General features: G+C 57.1%; 1 protein-coding gene across 3 annotated transcripts in view; it reads right to left on the bottom strand.

The window, feature by feature from the left end:
* The window catches only part of KIRREL3 (kirre like nephrin family adhesion molecule 3), a gene marked incomplete at both ends in the record, with an annotated part of 532,903 nt that overhangs the window by 18,801 nt on the left and 492,589 nt on the right, over window positions 1-21,513 (bottom strand). For all 3 annotated transcript variants that reach the window (XM_080817608.1, XM_080817610.1, XM_080817609.1), the window contains 3 exons: window positions 1,005-1,153; window positions 6,651-6,756; window positions 12,500-12,650. In XM_080817608.1, coding sequence (XP_080673734.1) covers window positions 1,005-1,153; window positions 6,651-6,756; window positions 12,500-12,650 — 406 coding nt within the window. The remainder of the gene's footprint in view (window positions 1-1,004; window positions 1,154-6,650; window positions 6,757-12,499; window positions 12,651-21,513) is intronic.

Raw genomic sequence — 21,513 nt, 5'->3', positions numbered from 1 at the left:
CCTCCTGCTCCAGAAATCCTGGGTGGTGGCATCTTTCTGTGTCTGCCTTTAGGTCCTCGCCTACCTCCTCTGAGCTGCAGCTTGGGGATCTGGATTCCAGTTACCCTGTGCGCCCGGAGCCCAGCTCCTGGAGCCCGTCCAGGGTCCTCCCAAGGGCTCTGAGACAAGGCCTGGAGGACGCCCTGCCTCTCCCCGTGTTCTCCGCACCCTTGGAGCCCGCAGGTCCTGCTCGGTTCTAGCCCTTTCCAGCCTTTTTCCAAGCCCCGTGAAGTAGCTGGGCCTGATCCCAGGCCCCTGCTAAGTGTCAGTGAGCGTTAGCAGAAGCTTCTCTCCGCCTCCACCCTGCACACCACCTAGAACCAGAGGCTCCTGGGGACCAAACCTTGGTCCCCAGAGCGGGCGCAGTGGTGGAAGGGCAGGCGCGGGGACGGGCGGGGCGCAGAGAACTGCTTGGTTGCTTTCCAGGAGCCACAAGACTGTGAAAACCAGGGTCCAGAGACCCGGATTAGTCCCTTGAAAAGGGAATAAGGGCCCCTGGGGGTAAGGGGAGGGGCCAGATATAAGAAAGTTTGTAAAAGAGCTTTTCAAACTGTAAATCCAGTAGAGGAGCTCATGCTTATCGCCGTGAAATCATCCAACCCATGGGTCAATGCCGGGCTGGCTCCCCAGGGCTCCCCACCAGGCGCCAGAAGGGAGGTGTACCCGGGTCCCCAACGGGAGGCAGCGGGGCCTGCTGTCGGCAAGGGATTCTCTGGAGCCTGGCTTGGTTCTCCTTCTGCCACTTACTTGCCGAGTGACCTTGGGCCTCCGTCCCCGCATCTGAGGAATGGGAATAATAACCCCTGCCTCCCTGGGTTACTGCGAGGGTCGAGGGAAGCCGGAAATAACCCACCAAGAAGTTTTGCTTAAAGTGGGCAGCACTGTGAGCTAGCGCCCCAGCAGAGACACCTCGGGGGGTGGCTCGCCTGGGGATGCCCCGCCCCGCCCCCCGCGGCTGCACTCACAGTAGACGTCCACCGTGCGGCTGATGTTGGTGCTGCCCAGGGCGTTGGTCACCTCGCAGGACACAGGCTCTGAGAAGTACGTGTAGTCCACGGCGGTCCGATATACTTCTCCAGATGCTTCCTTAATGATCTGGCCCCGCTTGGCCCACCTGCAACACAGGCCCCGGGAGCTGCTGTGGACCTCCGACGGCAAGGGTGTTCCTCCCACCCGGGGAGGGGGGAGTGTCTCTCCAGGAGGGGGAAAGCGGGACCTGGCATGGGGGTGGCACAGGCTAACCCCCCCTACGACCCCCACCCCTGCCTCAGTGCAGGGGCGGGGAGGGGGGCGGGCAGGAATCTCTGCAGAGGGGCAACTTCCGGGGCTGGGGGAAGAGTCGGTGTTGGAGGTGGTGGGCTTTGGTCTGCGGGTGACACGCAGGTTATTCTGGAGATGGGCGAGTGGACTAATCAGTAACTTGACCCATCTGACTGGCTAGGACAGGAATAAGCCACTGTCAGTCCCTGTCCACTGGGATTCCCGCTGGAAAAGAAGGAGGTCAGGACTAGCGGCAGGAGCATGCACGTGCGCATACACAGACGGACTTGATTTCCAGACAAGGTGGACAGCTGTGGGACAGGTGTTAGCCAGGGGTCCCGAGGGCCCCTCCTCCAGCTCTCACAGCTCTCCTGTCCTGACTCCTGTCCCCAGGGTGGGTCCCTTCCCAATGCCCCCTCTTCCCTCCCAGGGATGGCTCTGGCTCTTTTTCCTGCCCAGCTTCTAGCTTCCCACCCTGGCTTCACTCCTCAGAGGCTTCGGTGCCATCCGTCCTGGTCTGGTCAGAGGGGCGGGAAGAGGGCTGTGCTGACGTCCTTCATCTGCCCATCGGTACCACTGGAGGCAAGAGATGGAAAAGCCCCGGGGATGCTTTGGTCCTGGCCCTGGGACGGTGATCACTGCAGTGGACCCGTGCTTGTCGGGGTAGCGTGCTATCAGCAAGGCTGTGCTAGGAGCTCCCAGGGGCACACGTGTGTGCGTACGTGTGTGTGCGCACGTGCGTGTGAGGCTGGGGCCTTTCCCTACAGATCCCCAGGGAGAGAGTTCATAGCTTCCCCTGGCTTAACCCCATTGTGGACAACACTTGCTTTTGAAATCACGGAACTTCCAACCGGGCTCCTCCTCTTCAAGCCTTTTTCGGGTGCTTATCTTATTATTACCCCATGACCACAAATCCCTGTAACTATAACTTCTCTGCGGCTCTGCCTTCACCTCCCCTTTCTCTCCATTCTGGAGCCAGCGCTCGTGCCTCAGAGGACCATCTCCTGCCTTCCCTCCCGGCCCGCCCCAGAGATGGCCATGTCTTGGCATCACGTGGAGTGCCCAGGCTGGCATCGTGTGGTTACGATCGTGAGTTAATATCACATAATTATTAAGAACATGATTAATAATAACAATTATAGTTTAACAACAGAGCAAACCAGAGCTCCCTGAGAGCTTAAGGAGCTTCCCAACAAACCATTATGAGTTATTCATGAATCATTTCAATTTCTAACTTTAATTTAATGACCAGACTTAACAGTCAGGCACAACCCCTGCCTGAGGCAGAGAATTCAGTCCCAGACACGGTGGGGGACCTGCGTCCAACCTCTGCTCCCTCCGCCCCACTGAATGAAGCGGTGGGAGGCTGAGGGGGGCTGCGGAAGGCAAGGTGAGCCCCTCCTGCTCTCCCTGGCCTGCTCCTGGCTCGGGGTAGGGAGGTTAGGGCCCAGGAGGGCTGGTTCTGATGGGCTGTCCTTATCTGTCGTTGGAGGAGTTCTTGGAGAAGATGGGGCCCTTCATGGGGAAAGCCACTGAGGGGTGTGAGTTCCGCCTTTTCAGCCCCGAGGAGCTCAGAAGTGCTGGGGCTTCCACGGGCCTGGAGCCCAGCCGGACAGTTGGGGGACAAGCAGGGCTGTGCTGTCTCAGCCTGGGCCCCTGTGCAGCAGCTGCCCTTAGCCCCCCAGGGCCTGTCCCTTCCTTAGAGGCCGAACAGGAGGAATTCCTAGCCTCTCCTCTCCCAGGGTCACAGGCAGGAGCCGCTTGCGGGGGCTGGGCCCTCTAGTAACCCTAACCAAGGTTTTTGGGGGGCATCCCGAGTCCCCGAAGTACTGAATCCCCAAGTCCTGCTCAGGCTGTCTTTTTCCTCCCTTTCTTTATGTTCCTTTCCCACACCAATAAAACCCTCTATAGGGATCCCTCCCAGAAGCTCAGCCACAGCAGCTGGCCGCAGTGTCCAGGGTGACCCGAGAGCAAGACCACATCTCTCAGTCCTTCCCTCTCCTCTGGCTTACCTTTCGCCTCCTCCTCCTTCCAGTTGGACCCTCCCCCCTCCCCCCGCCCCCCCCCCCCGCCTCCACTCTTGCTCCCACCCCACCACCCCCAGCCCCTCTGAAAAGGAGTCAGATTAAGCTTTTCCCAATCAATGTCTAATTTGGCCGGAGCAAACGTAAGAGGATTAATTATTTATATCACAGAATCAGGAGGCCTGGCTGTCACAGCTGACAGGCTGTCCTTAAATAGTCCTGAGTTTCACACTGGGCGGTGGTCCCTGCCTTGGGACCCGCAGGGGGACGTGGGGGGTTCCAGAGAGCCTCAGAGGACAGTCCCGAGAAGCAGGTGGGGAGACGCATTTCCTGGTGTGCCAGGACCTGGTCTGGCCGCCTCCGGCTCCTGGGTCTGGGGGGCAGCTGAAGTGACAATCGAGTGGGTCGCCCCTGCTTCCACACCCACCCATGTCCCCTTCGCAGGTGCTGGGATGGGGGAGGCATAGCTCTGATTTCTGAGATCACAGCCTCGGAGCAGCATGGGAAGAAGCAATCAAGATGAACGTGGAAGTAAAGAAACACAGATCCCTGCAATCTTGTCAAAGTCAGTTGGGAAAAATCAATGTACTTATGTGAGGAGATTTGTTTAAGGCTTTTCTTCTCGGAGGCCAACACGGCGTCCAGAACCACCATCTGCCTGCGGGCTGAGCCCTCCCTCGAGGGGCTGGGCCGGTGTGGGTGGGCACGGGGGGCCCTCCTCTCTCTCCGCTCTCCCAAATTTTCCTAGTGGCCGGAAGGCCTTCTCCAAAAAGTCTCTGGGGTCCTGAAGGGAATGTGGGCCACACTGATGTGTTTTCAGGTCCTTTTGCTAATCAGAGGGCCGTGAGGGCAGGTGACATGCCCCAAGAGTGAGCCTGTGCGGGAAGGCCTGCCCCTTTGGACACCCATGGCGGCCCCTCTGTAACCAGGGGCTGACTCGGGATCCTGGGGGCCTACAGGGTAGGGTGAAGGCAGAGGGAACCCTGCAAGCTCTATGATTGTTTATTTATTAACTTTTTAGTTTATTTTTATTATTTTTTTCAAAGATTTTATTTATTTATTTGACACAGAGAGAGAGAGAGAGAGAGATCACAAGTAGGCAGAGAGGCAGGCAGAGAGAGAGGGGGAAGCAGGCTCCCTGCTGAGCAGAGAGCCCGATGCGGGGCTCGATCCCAGGACCCTGGGATCATGACCTGAGCTGAAGGTAGAGGCTTAACCCACTGAGCCACCCAGGTGCCCCTATTAACTTTTTAGTTAAAAAACAGCAGCAACAACAACAGCACAAAACCCCACTTTGAAATTAGAGAAACATGGCAAGAATAGGCCAATTAATTGCCACGTGCCCTTCACCTAGATTCTTTAGTTCTTAAATGTATTGTCACATTTCTTTTTTTTTTTTTTTTAAGATTTTGTTTTATTTATTTGAGAGAAAGAGAGAGCTAGGGAGTGAGCATGAGTCGGTGGGGGGGGGGGAGAAGCAGACTCCCCACTGAGCAGGGATCCTGATATGGGACTCGATTCCAGGACTCCAGGATAATGACCTGAGCCACCCAGGCGCCCCCTACTGTCACATTTCTTTATGATGATCCCTCCAGAAGGAGACGTGAACTTCATTTATCACTAGTGCTCTGCTTCTAGAAGGGGGTGACTCTAAGAGGCAGGTGGGCAGCCTGACTGCTGGGGTTCTGGCTCACACTGTCCCGGTCAGAAGGCAGGGGAGGGGTGGGGGACAGTGCCGGGTTCCCGATCACAGCCCTGCCCGCTGCCCAGCCCTCCCATAACTGGGTCCTCAGACGACCTGGAGCCTGGCAGTGAAGAGCCATGGAAGTTGTACGTTCTGGTCTCTGGGGTCCCACGGGCATTCCTGGGACAGCTGCGAGGGCACCTGTGGGAGTCCAGGGCTGCCCAGGGAAACGGGCATTTGAGGTCTCTGGGCACGTGAGACCTAGCGTTTAGGGACTATAAGCAGACCGTACGAGCAACAGCAGAGAGGGGCCGACCCTGTCACTGCAGGTGCCCTGAAGAAGCCCCGAGAAAGGGCCTCTCTCAGGGTGTCTGTTCTGCATCTTCCACTTCCAGACAGATGCCAGATCCCAGCCAAACCACACCCGCACCCCCGACCCGCAGGGCCCCAGGGCCATGAGTCTGCAAAGCACTTTGCCCTGCCTTGGGCCCAGAGAATGGTCACACGGGACACGACAGATGGCTTTTCATCCTATTTTAAAATGTCTTCAAGGAGAAAGACTCCACGCCTTTCCTGGGTTTTGGTTCCAGTGTCCCGGTGTCGTTCAATTATCTGCACTGCGGGGAGCTCCTCCTTGAGTCCAACCCGAATCTCTCTCTGGCTGTCTCTTTGGCCCATTTCCTCTCACTGAGCCCTCTGGGCTGCGCTGCCTCTTGTCGTCCCTGTCCTCCACTCCCACTGGCCAGTTGATGATCTAGTCTGGGGCCATTAGCATCCCTGGCACCGGCCGCTGCAGCTTAATAACCCATCTCGATGGCGGAGATGATGCTCTGGGCTCCACCATCAAGTCTTGGCTGGCGGGGAAGGACAGCTCCGAGTTAGGGCCATGGCGAGTTCCCCAGGGCATCTAAAGGAGGTGAGTGTCCTTGTCTGCCCTTGAGCATCTCTGAGGGCACTGCGTCTCTTGAAATCCCGTCCTGCAGGGGTGCCCAGGCAGGGAGGTGCCCCGGGGAGCCAGCCTGCATTATAAGGTCCCCGCGGCCCGTCCCATGCTCTGCCCCATGCTGCGGGCCCTAAGTTGCTAACTTGCAGTTCTTGCCTTCAAGGAGCTCCGTTCCGTCAACAGGGAAAGACAAGCGTGTAAAACACCATGGTGCTTTTATCGGTGTTGTGAGCAGGGATGCCTGGGGGCCACGGATGGACATGATCCGAGGTGCCTGCTGGACAGGGCCCTCTGTCTCTGAAATCTTACCCTGCACAGGTGAGCAGTTTGGTGAGCCCATGGCTCAGATCTAGGTTCTGATCTTACCGCGTCTCCTGGTTGTTTTACCTTTTTTCCTCACCCAGAGCCTCTCTGCCTTTTTTCAGAAAGAAGGGATAACAGAGCTCTCCAAACAGAAGGGGTTAAGCCCGCTGCTTCCGGTGGAAGGGGTGTTTGCATGTACATGAAGGAAAGGGAACTTCTACCTGGCCAGGGATGGATGGATGGGTGTGTGGGGAAGGGAGAAGGATCCCGGGCTCCCCAGTGACCCAGCCCGTGCGCTGCGCACCCAAGGCCACGAACGACAGCCTGTGTGATGGACATGGGTGTGGAGGGGTCCAGGGGCCAGGCTGTGCCCTGTAAGAATCAGCAGGATTCTCACCTGTACTGGGTGACAGCCGGGTTGGCCTTTGCGGAGCAGTGGAAAGTGACAACGTTGTCCTCCAGCACCGGCTGTGGTTCCACCGACAGGTTGACGAGCGGGGGGTCTGCAGAGAGAAGAGATTCCTTTGCAAACTGGGGTGCTGGGCCCATGGTTTTGGGGCAAGGAGATCCCCTGGGTGACATGGAAGTTAAAGGCCAGAGATTCTACCAGGAGGGGCCCTGAGAGCAGCCACCACCCTGGCTGTCCCCCAAAAGTTGGGGGTCTCAGCAGGGGGCTCCCTTACTCCCTGAGGGTGCCTGCTTCAGCTGCCCTGGTTGGGGGTCAGGGATCCCCATGTGGATTCAAGGCCTGGTGTTTAAATGAACAGCCAGCCAGGAGGCATGGCTTCCCGGGTCCCCAGACACATGCTGCCCATCTTCCAGCCTTTAGAGAGAACAAAACACTTCAGACAAGAGAGGTGGGGAAAGAGGGTGCAGGGGGCATAAGGGGGATCGTGGACACTAAGCCCCATTTAAATACACATTTTTTTGGGTCTTTGAAATGTCTGTTTCATATCTGTTTGTGTAAAGGTTCTGGTGCGTCTGTTAACTTGAAAGTGGCATTTACACCCTTTCATCAGCCTGATCATCTCTGCTGGGCTCTGACTGGTGTCACCCAGCCCTCAGCTCCCAAGGCTGGGCAAGTCTTTCTCTTGCAACATGATGAGAAGGCAGGCTCTGAAGTGCAAAGCGGTGGGAGGTGGGGGAGACAGGAAGAGAGGGAGGGAGGGAGAGAGGCAAGTGGGAGGGAAAGGAGTGGGAGAGGGAAGAGAGGAGGGAGAGGTGGAGGGGAAGGAGGGGAGACTGGAAACAGACATAGAGACAGAAGGGAGGGAGGCAGGCAGACGACACCTTTATAGAAGAGAGACAGGGAGAGAGACACGGACAGAGACAGAGAGAGATTGAGAAATGCAGAGGAATAAGAAAAAGAGAGAAGCAGAGAGCAGGGAGCTGGGGAGAGACACACAGAGAGATGGACATATGCACAGAAACAGAATCAGACAGAGATTTCAGACTAAAAGCGAAAAGACTGGAGGAGACCAAGCAGACAGAGACAGAACGTGAGACGGGGCGTTGGGGAGAGAGACCACCCAGTATCGAGGACTAGAGAACCGAGGCAGGAGAGAGATGCAGAAAGATGGGGAGGGGGAAAAGAGACCAGCACCTATTCTTCATCCTCATTACAGTGTATAGGGCCGGCTGGGGTACAAGCCTGAGCTGAGTGAGGAGGCAGTGTGGTCCCTGCCACTCAGGCAGGGTCCCGGGCCGCATCTTTGGGCCAGTCCTCACCCGAGATCATGGCAAACTGGGGGAGGGTACGTTTGTTTGAAACCACAGGTGGGCTTCCGAGACCCTAGAGTCTTAAACACAGGCCCCCAGCTATGAACCGAGGCCAGCCCACCCCGGCGTTAGGATCCCTGGACCACTCAGGCCCTCTTTGTCCTGCTGGTGCTCAAGCTGGGTCTTGCCTCCTTGCACAGTGCCTGGGTCCAGTGGTGGGGGCCAGGGAGGTGGCCCACAAGGTTGCACCTGTATCCGCAGGGAGCTTGAAAGACATGGGAGAGAGAACTCTGGTTCCTGAGCAGGGTGGCGGACTATTCTGGGGACCCCGATCTCCCTGCATGAGATCCGGATGCGGACCACGGTCCTGGGAGCTCCTGTTACGGCAGCTGTGGAGAATTTCATGGAGAATTACAAGGGAGGTGACAGGGATTTCAATGATCTCAATCTTTGTTTTTAAAGCGTAATTCAAGGAGGGAGGCACGTGGCAAGGACCAGCCATGAGAGCTCTCCTCCCACCCTGTGGAGAGCTAAGTCCCCCCGGAACCCTGTAGCTTCTCCCCAGCTGCTGTCCATCGGCTGCCCCCCGCCCCACCAACCCCAAGCTGAGGGCCCCCAGCTTCCAGGGCGGGTACCATCGGCAGTCCCTGCTCTCTTTCTCTGCAGGGTCAGCTGCCTCAACTGGGCATCTGAGGGTCCCCTCTGGCTCCGATGGCCCCAACCCTAGAGATGTGGAGACCCATGGAGGGGTGTGCATCTCGCTGCATGTTGGAGAAACTTGTCCTAAGGCAGAGGAATTTGGTGATGGCCATCTAGGGCCAAATGCATGGCTGGCTCACAGCCTCGCATTGTGAAATTCAGTACTGAGAGGCAGAACAGAGTCCCTCGATCCAACTCTTGTTGGAGGAAGTCATGGCACCAGTTGGACAGAATGTAGAATCTACCTGGCACAGAACTTGGGGGGGGGGTAGCTCCAGGAGGACCCTCCCCACCTGGGTGTCCTTTATAGAGCGAGGAGTCTTGGGGAGCAGGGCGATGGAGTACACACCTGTTAGGGTCCCTTCCTGCCACCCGCCATTCTGACTTTATCCCGTGCATGCTTTTCTCTGGCAGTTTCTTTACCCGGGCTAAATCCTTAGTACCCCAGCTTTCTTGAAGGGCCCCAAGAGAACGGGTCCCTAGGAGGCTGGTGCACCTGCCAGTCTCATCTGCACCTCCCCGCCAAACCCTGAGGTCCCTGTGTCCCTCTGTCCACCCCTCTGCTCTGGATGCGCCAGATATGAATTTTCAGGAGCCTGCCAGGCTCCAGAGGTATAAATAGTTTATGTCATATCCAACTATTAGACATGATTTTAATCCCACTTGTGATGTCGGCTGCATCGCTCGCAGGAGGGCGGCTTTGATGTCGCCGGTGGAACTGAGATCATATTGAACAGATGTTAGAGCTGAGAGTCTGTTAGTGTTTCCATCAGCAACCTGCGTGTGCGTGTGTGTGCGCGCGTGTGTGTTCTGGGAAGCAGTACAGCGAGGGGGGGTGGGAAAGGGAGAAACTCCATGACTCAGTGATTTTATGGCACATTCATTTGCGACTTGGCAGCTGGATGCAGCGTCCAGATGTAGTGGGACTTTGGGGTGTTCAGCTTTCTCTCCCATTACTCAATCTGGGGGCTTTGTCTTCCGTTGGGTAACATATAAAGACCAAGGGAAACAAACAACAAATGTGCTTTTGCTGAGTTTGGATGCTTCTTGGTTGACTGAGAAAATGAGCAGGTTTGCAAAGGCAGCTCTGATCCGGCCCGTGGTGTCCACAGTAAACAGTGGGACGCTTACTGAATGAGCAAGTGGGTAAATGGAGGAGGAAGGAGGCAGAGGGAAGGTGGTAGAGAGAGCGTGTGCTTTTGCTTGGCAGGCAGAGGGGAACACCTTCAGGAGAGGGGGCAAGGGGCCGGAGACCTCTCCCCTGTTCGGGCTGAGAGGGGAGCTGTGCGTGGGAGGGACGACGGACAGGTGCAGCGAGCTGGGCCTGCGCCGGGCACCATGCTGGAAGAATCCTCGAGCGCTTTCATTGAATCCTCACAGCCATTGTATGACGGCCATTGTCATTTGCACAGATGGGAGAACTGAGGCACAGCGGTTACAGAACCAGGCCAGCAACATTCAGTAAGTAGCAGAGCTGGGATTTCAAGCAGGAGGAATGCTGTGGCCTTGACCACTTCCCTGTCTGGCCTCCGATGGGGCTGACCTAGGAACCGGGGCACCAGGGCTGCAGCCTCTCTGGGATCTCATGCCCGATGCCTCCCGCCTTGACTGGCAGAGGTGTCCTTGGAAAGCGAGCCAGCCAGGACGCAGAGGCTGGGCCAGGCTGGTGTCCTCCTCTGATGGAGACTGTCAGCCGTGTGCCGTGGTGAATGGATCATCCCCCTAGAGCGAATTAGGGGAGTACCTTTGAATAGCTGGTGGGGTGTGGTTAGGATGGTGGCGTTCTTGGTGACAGGAGGGCTTCTCCCAGTGTGATGGATAACGGCCTGGAGGGGAGCTTGGCTGCTGCTGGGTCTCCCTCCCTGCCGGGGCCCAGGCTGCTGGCATGGGGAGCTGCCGGCTGGCTCCTTTCTTTTGGGATTCCATAGCTGGTGTGGGCCTCCTGACCAGATTGGGCATCTGTGGGGGGTCCAACCGGCAGCCTGGCAGTGGGAGGCTTGGATGTCTCATGTCCCCCACCCTTATTCCTCCCCGACTGGGCTCGTGTCTGGAGAGAGCTCTGATCGCGGTCAGTGTAAGGGCAAGAGGAAACTGGGCACGTCGTGTGGTCCAAGGACAAGAGACTGGCATCCCCGGATTAAAGTGTGTGACAAGCTTTGGCCCTCACTGCCCATGGGTCGGGGAGCCTTTTGGGATGCTGGACCACTCGATCCCCAGAGCATCTTGCTTCCGGTCCAGAGCTGGGCCCGCAGCTGGTGCTTGGAAGAAGTAGGCGGGTGTGGACAGCCAGGCAGGGAGGCCCGTCAGAGTGAGCGTCTCCCTCCCATCACCCTGGTCCCAGGTCTGGCAAGGGCCCCGCTGTTCTTGGCTCTCAGTAAATGAGGAACAGAAAAAGAAGCCTCCAGCTGGTGGGTGTGAGGGAGTGGGGGTTACTAGCCTGTGAAGATGGTAAAGAAAAGATAAAGCTTCTCCAAGGACTCAGCGGCTGGGCCTGGGTGTGTGGCGCAAGCCCGTCTCAGGGTTACAACTGTTTCTGTTGCCTTCTGGAATCTAGGCAGCAGCTGCCGGGGCTCTAGAGAGACTGGGGACGTCCGCTCGCTGGCTCCCAAGACGGGCCCTGGGAACACCAGGTCGCAGCTCCAGAGCCCCACAGAGCCACGTGGAGCACAGAGCCCAGAAGCCTCATGTGAGCGGGGCTGATGCGCAGGGCGTTTTAAGTGAATTTGATGTAGAATGAATAAAGTAGTAAGGAGGAAATGAATGCCAGCCTTCAGGTCCAGCCTGGTGCCACATCAGCCCCCAGCACACGGTGGCATCGTGCTCCCTGGAGGGGGAAGGGCATTTAAGGCAAGAGAAGTCCACTTCTAAGTGCTGGTACTCAGACCCAAGCTAGTCGGGTGCGGGGAGTAAGGTTGTGGGACCACCTTTCTGAGCACTTTTTGTTGTCGTTGTTGTTCTCTGGGGCCGACAGGCACTTGAGGGAGATTGTAGGAAAGCGTTGGGAGTCTGTTTAGGTGACTTTTGGAATAGGGGGCTGGTGGGGATTTAATGCCTCATGACTATTGACATTGACTGTGAGAACCAACACACGCTGAGAACCTACTGTGTGCAAGTGTAGAAGAGGGGTTACGGCGTGGGCTGCGGAAAGCCGGGCTCTCTACATCTGACGGTATGTGGCTTTGGGCAGGCTAATTGACCCTGGGATGCCTGCTTCCCCACAGAGGGACCACCGGCAACCTACTCCAGTGGTTGTTGTAAAGAGGAAAGGGTCCCTGGAAAGTACGGGCTGACTGAAAGACTATTCTGCTTCTTCTCTCCTTGAACCCTTCTGTAAGAGGGGCTCGCGTGTACCTAGGCTGCTGAGTGGGGGAGCATGGGCTGCTGAGTGGGGGACCCCCAAACTCCCTGCTGCCCCCGGACCCCCTGCCCTGGCTTTCTCGCCAAGGGAGCGTGTGGGCTCCCCCCGGGATAAAGCAGAGCTAGGGGCCTGCTTTATATTTATTGATGTGGAAAGTTCTACCCGGAACAGTTTGGAAATGTGGCCTGAACAAGTCATCGGCCAAAGATTCTCATCTGATGTCGTGACTTTGTGTGACAATAAGAAGGACAAGCCCTTGGGGGGCCCACAAACGCAACCTGGGCCAGTCCGGGGAGCTGTCGGACCCATTTCCTGTCTTCAGACACCTCATAGGCTGTGGTGCTGGCTCTGGTGAGCTGCTCGTCCAGGCCTGGCTCTTTCCCCCAACCTGTGTTCCAGGCAGGGAGTGCTGGAGGTGGGTGGTGCTGCCCCGGGCCTGGCCCCGCTGCGTGGGCTGAGTCAGTACTCACGCTGGATGTCGATGGTGACCGAAGTCTCCTTCCCTCCCGGGATGGCTTTGTTGGTGGCTCGGCACACGATGCTCTGCCCATTCTCCACGTCGCCCGGGGAGATGAAGAGGGTGCTCACGATGCTCTCGCGCTTGCCATCTCGCAGCAGGGTCTGAGGGAGCAGGGAGAGAAGGCCCCAGGTCACTCGGCTGGGGTGGCTTGGGCAGGTAGGGGAAGACATGACCCAGCCTCAGAGGAGGAGAAGAAGCCCTCGGCCCCAGACAGCCAAGGGTGCAAGTGTCCGCAGACAGCTGGGGGGTTCCTGGCGGCTCCCTGGCCTGGCCGAGCCCTGGGCTGCGGAGGGACAAAGGAACTATTCCATCATGTGGGAAAAGCCTGGACTTGTAGACTCCAAAGGAGATCCGGCTGCAGGTGTCCTCTGGTGTCTGGGGGCGGGGGGGGGGGCTCTGGGTCTGCAGGCAGCATGTGCAGCCGGTAGTGGGGGAGGCGCTGTCCCCCCTCCCCCCAGGCAGTGATGTCATTTGTATGAAGGGCTGCAGCTTGGGGCATGGGGGTAAGGGCAGGGCTGGGCGGGGGATGCAGGCAGAATCAAGGCACGCTGACCATTTCATTCCTGTATCTATGTAAACCCTTCCAACCTTTCCAATCATTTCACTTCCTGACCTCATTAGAACCCCGACCAATCAGAGGCAGAACAGATGCCATTGCTGGCCTGGTGACAGAGGAGAAAATAGACAAGACCAGGAGGGACTGCAGAGCTCTACCAAACTGACACTTCAAGTTGGGGGTGAGATAAGTAAGAGGGTCCTACAACGGGCTGAAGAGTGCCCCCCCCCCCACAAATTCATGTCGTCTTGGAGCGTCACAACGTCATCTGGTTTGGAAACAGGGTCTTCAGAGATCAACTAAGTAATTCGTAACTAGTTAAGGACCCCCAGGCAAGATCATCCTGGATGGGGCGCGGGAGGGAAAATCCAATGACTGGTGTCCTTCGAAGAAGAGGGGAGGACACAGAAAGGAACGAGGAAGAAGGTCACGGGAAGACAGGCAGAGACGGGAGTGATGTGGCCACAAGCCAAGGGACTCCAGGAGCCAGGAGGAGGGGAGGTGACAAGGGAGGACTCTCCCTGGAGGGAGCATGGCCGGCCGACACCCTGACTGCAGACTCTTTGGCCTCCACGAGGCGGGACAATACATTTCGGTTGTTCTAGGCACCGGTTGCGGGATGCGGTGAGGGCGGCCCTAGGAAACAAAGGCTTTTGGTTCCCCGCCTTCCACACCTTCCGTTTCCAGTGGGGGCCGTGAGGCCGTGCTGTGCTCTTTTCCAGCTACCTCCCTGGAGGTTTGGGGACCCAGCAAGGTAGGTGCTTCGGAGCTGTGTCGGGCAGCAGTCAGTACTTAGTTCAGTACTCAGAGACCTCTGACCCTGGAAAGCTTCTTAACTCCCTCCAGAGAAGGGTGGCGGACGCTGTCTCATTCCACCTGCTTGGAGCCAGAGGATAGATGAATAGATTTTCCTTCCTCAAAACCTCCCTTAAGATAGTACCGGTACTGTTCTCACCAGACCCTGAAAGGAAGGGAGCACTGGCTCTGTTTAAAAGAAAAGAAAACTTAGTTCAAAGTGAGTCAGAAACTTGCCGGGCAGGGCTGGAATTTGAGGACGGTGACCCCTGAGGCCGTGACCCTCCCCGCACTGCTCCCTGCGAGCCAGACGGTGGTTAGTAAGATTTTCACTTAAAGGTGGGAACAGCGAGAGGGATTCAGCAGACTTTAAAGTTCACTGAGCTACTTAGCAGTGCTAAGAAGGAGACAGCCGGCCAAAATGGAGTCACTTGCGTTAAGGGCCCCGCATCAGCAAACCAAGACCTAATACCTAGCTAGCCTCCTGCAGCTTCAGACCCCAGCGCCCCCTGGATGTGACATTGAACCGGCCAACCTGGAAACTCCGGGTCGGCAGGGGAGGTCATCCTTCGGTTCTCCCTCAGGGGACCCTGCTGAAAGGAGGCACGCTTTGCCAATCATTGGCTTTTCTCCTCTCCATCTCTGCCTTTAAAAACCTTCCATTTTTGTGCACCTCCTTGGAACTCCTTTCTACTTGCTGGATGAGATGCAGCCTGATTCATGAATCATTTAATAAAGCCAATTAGATCTTCAAATTTACTTAGTCAAATTTTTGTTACTTAACAGCAGCAGTATGTAAGCTGCTGGAACCTGCTCTCGGGGTCCTCAGCTCTGTGTGGTCCTTGTCAGCAAAGCTGGTGGCCTCCAGCACTCGGAGCACATGCCCTGAGCCTCTGTCTAGAACGAGCACATCCTGCTTTAGATAAAACCATATTCTGAGATGCCAGAGAGATCCACGGAGCAAGGCAGGGGTCTGGACTATTTCTGTCGCACGTTCTAGAATCACCTGGGCCTGGGCGGGCTCCCGTGGCACATTCCTTCCCCAGGAAGTGGGGTGGCAGCGGGGGTCCTGGAGCGGGGTTGGGGGAGTGATGGGGTCAATCCCAGGAAACCAAGGGGTGGGGCGGGGCCATCAGTGGGCTGAGGGTCTCCAGCTCAGCCTCAGGGCCAGGAGCTAAACTGGAGGCCAGCAGAACAGGGCTAGTGGGTGGGGGATGGGGGCTACAGGGCTGGCATGAGGTTGAGCCTCAAGCCAAGCCCTATCACAGTACTGGTTCACGTGTCTATAAATAGCCAAGCACTAATGAGAACAATTTCCTGGATGGAAATAAGACCTGGGGTAGGGTGGGGGGAGGGAGGAGGTCGGGAAGGCCTGTATGGCTCTTCCCCATCCCCCTTTCTTTACTTTTACACTGTGCTAACAAGAACATTTACATTAAGTTTGACTCTGCCGGGCACCTCTCCCATTGATCTGCTCCCGGCCTGGTGGGAGGGAGGCGGGCTGCCTGGGTGCTGGCGGGAGGGGAGCAGGGAGGCCTGGGCTCCTAATTAGGCCCTCGGACTGCTTCCCTTCCTCCCCACACCCAGGGTGCTCCTGAGCCTCCGAATGATGATTAATGACATATTTACTGTGTCCGGGCATGTGCTTTTCTGGGAAATAAAAATTCTGGTTCAAGTTGTTTGTTCCACCTAATTAGAGAAAAGGGAGATGTGTTCATTAAGCAAGGGGAGAGCAAGGGGAAGACAGGCCTCAGCAGCTGGCTCCCCCTGGGAAGCCGAGCATCTCACCCTGGGCCCCGGCTCCCAGGGATTGGACCCCAGGCTCAGCTGCAGGTGTAAAGCTGCCCCCTCCCCCACCCCCGATCTGGTGGCCGTCTGCCCTGTGGCGGCCAGCGCTTGGCCTCCGTCTGTCTTCTCAACCTACTTTCCCTTCCTTCGGCAGTCCCTCCTTATCCTCACTCCTTTTCTTTCTCTTTTTTCTTTTCCTTCATTCCCCTCTCACAAATCTCCCCTATCTCCCTTTCCTCACATACAAATGAAGCCTTTGCACTCTGGGGCCTCGAAGCCACAGGCCAGGCCAGGGGGAACATTCTATCATTTGTAGCTTCCTGTCCCAGCCCGCTTTCCTCTTTCCCTCCTCTCCCAGCTCCTCCCTGTCCATCTTCCCGGCCCTGAACTGGGCTCCAGGGACACACCTCGAGCCCCAGCCTCCCACCTCCTGCTCCAGAAACCTTCATTAGCATGCAAATCAGCTCGGGGAGGGTAAGTGGATTATTACTGGCAAGTCACTTTGTCTCTGAGGCCATCACCTCCAAGGCCTGAGAGGCAGCCCTTGCTCCAGCTTGGTGGGGAGGAATGTGGGGCCAAATGCTGGCCTCAGAGCCCCCTGGCCCAGTTCATGTGACCCAGATGCAGCTCCTGGGGCTTTACCAGGGCCCAACCCACCTGGGTCTGGAGATGTGGATCAGGGGTACGTGCCCGGGAGTGAGTGTGGGAGCAGCAGACTTCGTGGGTGGGCTTTCCACCCCTCCGCTTAGGTGTGTGTGTCTATGGGCCCCCATCCACGAGCTGCTTCTTCTGAGCTTTCCAGACTAACCCTGTGGCTGTGTGAGGCATCTCTAAACCCCGTGTGCCCCGTGCAGCTTCTTGTGTCCCCAGCCCCCAGGAGTCATCCCCGAGGGCAGGCACTTGGCAGTCAACAAGAGGACCGGAGGTGGGGGTGGTGTAGGGCTGGGGGCACAGCGTGCATCCCGCGTGCTGGTCCAATGTGGGCAGCAGAGGCCGCTCGGCTCTTCCCAAGGCCCCCCGGGGCCTCAGAGGGCAGTGGAGAGCCCAGAGGCTCCACGGAGAGGCGGGCAGCCTGGAGATGGCTGTGTGGGAAACACCGGTGACGGGGTGGAGCGGGGCGTGCTGTGCGGAGGTTGGAGGGAATGAGGGGGTGTGGGTGAGTGGGGGTGGGTGCCCCACCCCTGGTGCTAATTCTGGGAAGCTAATTGATATGCAAACAGCCTGGAAAGCCCTGGAGTGAGGCCTGATTGCCTGGCAACAAGGCCTTCCTCTTCTCCCTCCTTCACTCACCTCCCCCACCGGCTGTGTCCTTTTTTTTAAAATTTTTTTAAAAAAATCTCTTCGCTTCCCCTTTTTATAGCTGCCTGGGGGATCCGCTAGGGGCTCTTGTCCTGTGGCTCCAATGAAGGCTGTAAGGGAAGGTGGAGAACCACAATGCCATTGGCTGCAGACCCTTTATCCCTGGGGCCCCCAGTCCTGTGCCCTGGGTGAGGACGGATGCCCTTCACAAAGGTCAAGGTGGGTGGGGGTTGCCGTGCTGGGTGGAGACTCTGGATCCCTAAGAGAAACAGTTGGGGGTGCTGCTGGGGTGACTGGTGGGGAGGGAATACAGAGTGAGAGGGGCTCCTGGAGGGAGTTGGGCCCCAGTGAGGGCCTTAAGAGGAATTGTTCCAGAGTTCCTCTTAGCACAGGGCCCTAATGAGGCTCCAGGTCCTGGTGGTGGGTGGGTGGAGGGCCCCTTGAGCAGGCAGCAGCCTGAAGCTGTAGGCCTGGAGAGCAAGGGGCTTCCACGTAGATACATACATGACTGGCATGGGGTGGGGGGCTGGGCGTTGGGGCGGGCAGGCCGTCCTAAGACTAAGCAATTTTCCTACCTGCTCCCTCACCCTCCAAATCGGGGTCAGGGCCTCATCTGCCGCCCATCAGCTGTTGGGGAAGTAGCAGACAGAGCAGGAAGCTGGCTCGCTGGGAAGATTTCTCTCTGGGCTCAGGCCATTCTTGCTTCCCCCCCCTTCTTAACCTGTCCTGTCTCTCCTGGTCCGTGTAGCTGCTGGCTTTCCAGATGAATGCCAAGTGATCGCCATTCTGGTGTCCAGCCCAGGGAAGGCGGCCCGAGGCTGGGCCTCCAGGAAGGGGGGACTTGGAGAGAGGCCTTGCCACCAGCTCCCAGGCTTCTGTAGCTGGACACCTGCCAGGAGTCCCAGGCACTCTCCCAAGCACTCTAGCCACCAACGCGTTGGTGGCGGCGTGTTCAAGAGAGGCGCCACAGCCTGGGCTGGGGGCAGGGGTGGGGGGCAGAGGGTGCTTCCTTTTCCTGATTCTCCTCCCAGGGCAAGGGACCTGGCCATCCTCAGTGATGCTGTCCTCCGTCCTGCTGGCTCACCCTTCCCCTGCTGGCTGCATGCTGGATGGCAGAAAGAAGGTTCCCTGAAACCAGGGCTGGTAGATGACCCCTGGGGAGGCAGATCTGGGATGGAGGTCTGAGAGGTGGGTCTAATACAACTGGCTGGCGCTCTGACTCTCCACCAGGTGCTTTCTGTACATCATTCCTCTTAAGTCTCATAGCAGCCCTGATGGGCGTCTGTGGCTAACAGCAACCTGTTTTGCAGCTGGGGAAACTGAGGCAGAGAGACTAAGTTACCATAATACGTGATGGAGCCCTACAGTCATACGGACATTCCCATCAAGGAAAGAGGAGATCAAGGTGCGTCCTGGGGCCGGAGAGGATCAAGTGAGGGCCAGGCAGAGAGCCCGCCAGCAAGGCACTCTTCTTGTTCCGGCCTTCCGGCCATCCTTTGCGGCAGGCACTGTTCTTGCTCCCACTATACAGATGGGGACACTGAGGCACCGCAAGCTTAGGTGGCTTGCTTGCTGACCATGGGAGAGCTGGAAGGGGGTGGAGCCTGGATTCGAAGTGAGGCTACTCAGCGCCAGGGCCGTGGGCTTAACCAGCACTGGGTGACAAATACTGAGGGCTTCTGACCTCGGGGCCAGCAGGGCTGCCCCAGGCAATGTGTTCTGGGGTCCCTGGGCATGGCTTGACAGTTTGCGCGGCTTGACAGTTTGTGCGTTTGAGTGCTCTCTTAACACCCTCTCTCTGTTTCTCTCTGTTTCAGCGGCTCACACCTCGGGGGCTGCTGTGCCTTTGGGTCATCAGAAGTGCCTCTGTGACGGGTCCTTGCAGTCCCGGGAGAAGGAGAGGAAGGCAGAGGGTGGTGGCCCCTAGAGCTGGTTCCACGTGAGCACTGCTGGGTGAGTCGTAGGTTTATTGCTTGTCAGAGCTGGCAGGGACCTGCTCTGGACGGAATTGTGTGCCCCCCGAATTCACAAGGTAAAAGCCCAGACCCCCAGTGTGACTATATATAGATATAGGACCTTTAAGGAGGTAATTAAGGTTAAATGAGGTCATAAGGGTGCTTAAGGGTCCTTGTAAGTAGAGGAGGAGACACCAGAGATCTGTCTCTGCACACACAGAAGAAAGGCCATGTGGGGACACAGAGAAGGTGCCTCTGCCAGGAAGAGAGAGCTCGCCAGCAACCCTCCTTCCTGGCACCTTGACCTTGGCCTTCCAGCTTCTGGAACTGGGAGAGGTAGATGTCTGTTGTTTAAACCATGGGTCTGTAGTAATTTTGTTATGGAAGCCCAAGCTCTACTCCTACAGAGTATCGGACCCAACCCCTTTATTTTACCGGAGAGGAAACTGAGGCTCAAGGAGTGACTCTCCTGAAATTCACAGAGCAGGGTCTGGAACCCCGGCCCCTGGCTGCCCGGTGCTGTCCTGCTGGTCATCGGTCTGCAGGAGTGTGAACTGGGCTGGGATGGGGGGGGGGCAGAGGGTGAGCGTGGCCTCTTGCTCTGGCCTGCTGTAGCACCCTGCCAGGCCCTCCCAGGGCCCTTCGCCACATGGGTGATGCAATGCGCTGGGGCAAGGTGACCCCCGGATGGGCGCAGCAGGGTGACACCGACCTTTCTCTTCCCCACATGGGGTGTGTCCTCTGCAGGACAGAAACCTTGGCAGGGACTGCAGGCTGACCCAACTTCAGGGAGGGACTGGACAGATGCCCAGATGGGAAGGAATACCCCTTGCCTTCCTTTTCATCCTTGTCTGGATAATCTATTCCCTCGGCCGTAACAGGGGCGGCTCCAGCCCAGGGCAGGAGTGAGAGATTTATTTCTCAACCGGCAGCTTCCCCCTGGGTGGACTTGTGCGGGAGGGAAGGCATTTGTCCTGGGTTCTGGCACCAGGATCTGGGTGGGGGCCCAGAGTGGGGTGGGGCCTTGTCAGCAGCCCTGGGGCTGACTCCTTGGCGGGGAGTCAGGTTTGGACAGGAAGGACACACCCTCAGAGAAGTGTCATTTTGGCCCCATAGCCCCGACTGGTGATGAAAGCCTTGCTTATTTTTTCAAGACCCAGGAAAAGGAGCTGGGTGGTGGGGTGGGAGTGGGGAACGGGTCATGCCTCTCCCCACTTTCTGAAGCCAAGGAGTGCCACAGGAAGAGGCGAGCTGGGGTTCTGGAGGCCCGGACCTCCAGGTACAGAGCCTGGGCGTGCTGGTTGGCCCCGGGGGCGGACACAACCTCGCAGCAGCTGTCCCTCTGTCTAAGGCTGTACCGAGAGAACACAGGAAGGAACGCAGCCCTGGGTGCCGCGAGACTGTGGTTCGGGCCACTCACCAACTGCGAAGGGCAGTCGCTTCTCTTTCAGGCCTTGCTTTTCTATCTGTAGATCAAGGGAGCTGGACCAGCCATCCTCCACCGTCCTGTTCATCTTTAAAGGCTCTATGATACATAAACGCGGTCTGGGATTCTGTTTACAATTTCCTTGAGTGGAGTTTGGTGGGGGGAGGCTTTAACCTGTACCTGGGATTTTATTTTTATTCAGGTAGGAGAAAGCCAGCAGATCAGGGGATGAGTGCCAGATTGAAGGTCATTTGTTACAGCCCCCAAGAGGAGGGGGAGCCCTGCTTCACATAGGGTCACGGGGATGCCTCAGGGTTGGTCCGGAGGCAGAGGGAGCAAGGGGAAAATGTGGTGCCCGCCTTTGTTGTGGTTCTTGTGGGAAAGAATGGACAAAGGTTTTGGGATTGGGGGGTTTGAATCATTTCCAGAAGCTCTAGGCTGTAGGACTGATCTCCAGTTATCCAGGCCCTAGGGATTCAGAGTTGGAGGCCAGCACCTCGGACTCCCAGCTGGTTAAAAGGAGGTGGTGAGGGTCCGGATGCTGGGCTATTTGCATATCAAAGGCGTGTGCTCTGTGCTTGGTTTCCCGTCTCTAGGAAATTAGCTAAGCCTGGAAGTGGCAGTCCCTCCTCATCGGGAATGCTTTGGGATGTCAAAGCATCATAAAATATAGAAAATAAAGACCCAAGTACACAGGGGCCAGTTCAGGGCATCTCCGGCTCATGGTACCTTGTGTGAATTACAGAAAGACACCCCTGCAGGTAGGTACAGCAGGTGCAAGGCATCGTAAGGGATTATGGGCTGGATTTCCTCAGTCGGGCATCTTGGACAGGCAAGAACCTAAAAAGCCTTACCTCGTAGCCCTGGAAAGTTGGCCAGATTTAGCAAATAAAAATACAGCACACTCAGTTAAATCTGAATTTCAGATATACAGTGAATAACTTTTTAGTCCAAGTATGGCATATAATTATGCCCCATGCAATATTTTGGGATATACTTATACTGAAATTCAAATTTAACTGGGTGTCCTGTATTTTATCTAGCAACCCTAGGCCCTGGCCACTTCTGTTCTGAGCCTCCTCCTCCGACCTTACTCTATTCTTAGGGTCTTGACGGAGCCCAGCAATTACCCCAGGAAAGAAGAG

The sequence above is a fragment of the Martes martes genome (genome assembly GCF_963455335.1).
Source record: "Martes martes genome assembly, chromosome: 10".
Classification (NCBI taxonomy): Eukaryota; Metazoa; Chordata; class Mammalia; order Carnivora; family Mustelidae; genus Martes; species Martes martes.
The sequence above is the reverse complement of the archived record's forward strand: the minus strand, read 5'-3'. Positions and strand labels throughout refer to the sequence as shown.